The sequence below is a fragment of the Magnolia sinica genome, chromosome 5 (genome assembly GCF_029962835.1).
Source record: "Magnolia sinica isolate HGM2019 chromosome 5, MsV1, whole genome shotgun sequence".
Taxonomy (NCBI): Eukaryota; Viridiplantae; Streptophyta; class Magnoliopsida; order Magnoliales; family Magnoliaceae; genus Magnolia; species Magnolia sinica.
Genome location: NC_080577.1, coordinates 111,800,419 through 111,803,838, shown reverse-complemented (window position 1 = coordinate 111,803,838; position 3,420 = coordinate 111,800,419). Strand labels below are relative to the sequence as shown.

The window sequence follows — 3,420 nt, the reverse complement described above, 5'->3', positions numbered from 1 at the left end:
CACCTTTAATTCAACGCCAATAGAGTGATCACAACCGTCCAATCCCATCCATCAAACGGACCACCAAAATCAAACCAATCAGAATTCCAAATCCAATGTCCAAAATCAAACATAAAGACCATCAAATGAACTTTTTTTTGTAGCTATTCTCCATCTAAAGACATGTCCAACCATCCGTATGGTACGGATAACCAGATAACCATCCACGTACCCCAAATGTACGGTGGATGAGTCACATACAGCATAACCCCATCAGAGGACAGGTTTTTTTTTTTTTTTTTTTAAAATATAAATTTAAAGAGTGTAAATTTTGAAAAACAAGGGTATTTGGGCCCATTCAAATGCTTTTTTTTTTTTTGGTAGACACATTTTATTGGAATGCCAAAAACAGTGAAAAGCCATGAAAGCATAGACCTTTTGTGTCACCATAATTCAATCCAATTTCAAAAAAACCAAACCCCTGTTTTCCTCTGTTTTCCAATGGATCCCAAGCCCTCAAAGCTACCGCAAGAGCTACCCATCTTCCACCAGCCCCTGGCCCACCCACAACAGCCTCAGATCACAGACACCAAGCCGTCTTCATCATCCGACGGTCGAGAATTGCAGATTGTTGTAGCAGAGAAAGATGATGGCAAGAAACAGCTTGCACCCAAGAGAAGCTCCAACAAGGATAGACATACTAAGGTGGACGGTAGGGGGAGAAGGATACGGATGCCAGCCTTATGTGCGGCCAGGATTTTCCAGCTCACGAGAGAGCTGGGCCACAAATCAGACGGTGAGACAATACAGTGGCTGCTGCAGCAATCGGAGGCGTCGATTATTGCTGCGACGGGTACCGGAACGATCCCTGCGTCGATGCTAACCGGCGCCGCCGTCGGGTCGGTTTCCCAACAGGGGAGTTCATCTTCGGTCGGGCCGCACCCGGAACTGGGACCGGGTATCGGGTCTAGAGCTAATTGGACTATGATAGGAGGAGGTAGCTATGGTAGACCGCACATCGCCACGGGCCTGTGGCCCACCGTCGGTGGCTTTGGGCCCGGGGTTCTTCACACGGCAGGCCCGTCTACATCAACCTTCGGAGGTGAGGGTTCGAATTTCTTGCCACGGATCGGGGTCCATGGGTTCGAATTGCCGGGTCCCAACATGGGCCCGGTGAGTTTTGGACCGATCTTGGGTGGACACAATCAACAGCTGCCTGGATTGGAGCTTGGGTTGTCGCAAGATGGGCATATTGGAGTTTTGACTACACAGGCCTTGAGCCAGTTCTATCAGCAGGCTGGGCATGGAAGGGGGGTGGGGCCATCTCAACAGACGGCTCAGATGCCACCATCTAGTAAGGATGATTCTCAAGGTTCAAGATAGTGAGAGTGGTAAGTGTTTTGAAGGAGAATTTAAGGAGATCAACGGATGGGATTGTGCGATGGGAATACGGAGTTCTTCGGTGTAGCTGCAGGAGTTGGGGAAGAGAGATATGGGAGAATTTTCATTGTTTTAAGGAAATTGGATTGTTTGGATGGATTTGGGTATTGGGTGTGGCCCATCTTTCTCTGCTTAGCTTCATCCAAGTCTCCATATACAGGTTTTTTTTTTTTTTTTTTTCTTTCTTTCTTTTAATTGTGTTCAGACATGTACAAGATCCGGGCAATTCATCAGGTGGGGCCCACAGTGAATATGCCCTGGCCCAAAAATCAGGCCAGTCCACTCATCAGGTGGACCACAGGTCCATCAGACAAAAGGATGGTTAGAAAAGAAGAAGACCCATGTTCCATACTCAACATACATGTGTGACCCATCTAATGAGAGGACCAGCCTAATTTTCAGGCCAACACATGTTTAAGGTGGGCCCCACTAGATGAATGGCCAAAAAATCAGGCCATTCCATTTATCAGGTGGACCACAGCTGCATTAGACAAAAGGATGGTTAGAAAAGAAGGAGACCAATATTCAATACTCAGCTGGGTGGACCCATCTAATGAGTGGACCAGATTGATATTTGGTCCAAGGCACTTTCAAGGTGGGCCCCACTAGATGAATGGCCAAAAAAATAAGGCAGAGAGAGAGAGAGAGAGAGAGAGAGAGAGAGTGATCCATATCACTCCATATTCCATATTCATCCATATTCCATATTCAATACCTGATGATTGAAGCAGCCTGACTTTTGGGTCAGGACATGTTCTCACAGCATGCCCCACCTGATCAAACGGTCCAAATCCCACACATGCAATCTCCATACAATTTATATTATCTTGTTTTTCTTTGAATGCCACAGCAATGTTATTTGATTGAATGTGATTTGGAATGTGCAGGGGGGAATGTGCAAAACTGAATGGATTGGTATTGGACTTAAATACTTATTTTCAGGTATCTTTTGATTATATCTTCTTTGATTATGAATGTTGTGGCGATCAGCTTGTTTTTGAAAAAAAATATATTAATAAAAATAAAAACTATAATCATTTACCATGTGATCTTCAATTCAACATCAGATTGTACAATGTATGGCCTGAATTTACAGCCTTTTTTTTTTCCATTTGGGCTGAGGAATTCTGCATGTGGGTCCCATCTTCGCGAATGTAGATCGTTGGTATGGTAGGACATGGATGACGGGTCTCTCTCCTCCATCAAATGATCTCAGATATCCAGCTGATGTACATTTCGATATCGCATGTGGGGTAGTTTCAATCATGCGTTGCAACCCCACAGTAGGGCCCACTGGATGAACTGTAAGGTGGGGTCCACCTGCATGAAGCAATGGCTCAAATCAATGTTCCGGTGATTCAAGTGCAGATTTGTATATCTCCCCTCATGAGGAGAATATTTCTATGAACATTTCATTTAAATGTAGTTTATGAGCATTTGGGGTGTGTGTGTGTGTGTTTTTTTTTTGGGTTAGCTTGTTAATAAACACCCATGTCAGTAAACACACTCCATGTTAGCCACCCCCACTAAGGATCGATACCAAGACCTCAAGTGTTGCATTTGGGGTGTGTTTGGATGTACTAGTCAATTGAATTTCCAATCATCATGCTAGTAAGGTGGAAATAACCAAATTCTCATTTGGTTCCAACTTACAATTACATTGCTTTCATGCATGTTCAGCTCCTAAAGAAACGTAACCGCAATTTGAAGTGTACTTCATCACTAGGAATACTAGGAATTGTTGTATTGCATGAAGGTATCTTGTATTTGTTTACTATGCGTTTGGTTGCACCAAATATCAAGAAATTTCATGATATTTTATAGTGAATACTCTCTAATCTTTTAATGGACATACGGATGGCCATGGTGCCTCAATGGCCAATTGTAAATCATAGTGGGATAATCCTAACAATCCACATAATTAGAACATTAATACTTATAATCAGAATTCTAAAAATCCACTTGGTTTCGATTCCCAAGAACTTCCTGCCGAAGGCGAGG

At 43.6% G+C, this 3,420-nt stretch overlaps 1 protein-coding gene across 4 annotated transcripts; it reads left to right on the top strand.

Moving 5' to 3' along the window:
• The first annotated feature begins 324 nt into the window (after nt 1–324).
• LOC131246725 (transcription factor TCP20-like) lies at nt 325–2,855 on the top strand. Of its 4 annotated transcripts, none has more exons than XM_058247096.1 (3): nt 325–1,530; nt 2,307–2,361; nt 2,578–2,855. In XM_058247096.1, the coding sequence occupies exon 1, from the start codon at nt 379–381 to the stop codon at nt 1,360–1,362; it is 984 nt and encodes a 327-aa protein (XP_058103079.1). In that variant the 5' UTR covers nt 325–378; the 3' UTR covers nt 1,363–1,530; nt 2,307–2,361; nt 2,578–2,855. The 4 variants fall into 4 exon arrangements, with proteins under 4 accessions (XP_058103079.1, XP_058103077.1, XP_058103078.1 ...); XM_058247094.1 differs by having other exon boundaries at nt 325–1,579; XM_058247095.1 differs by lacking the exon at nt 2,578–2,855 and having other exon boundaries at nt 2,307–2,461.
• The last annotated feature ends 565 nt before the right edge of the window (nt 2,856–3,420 follow it).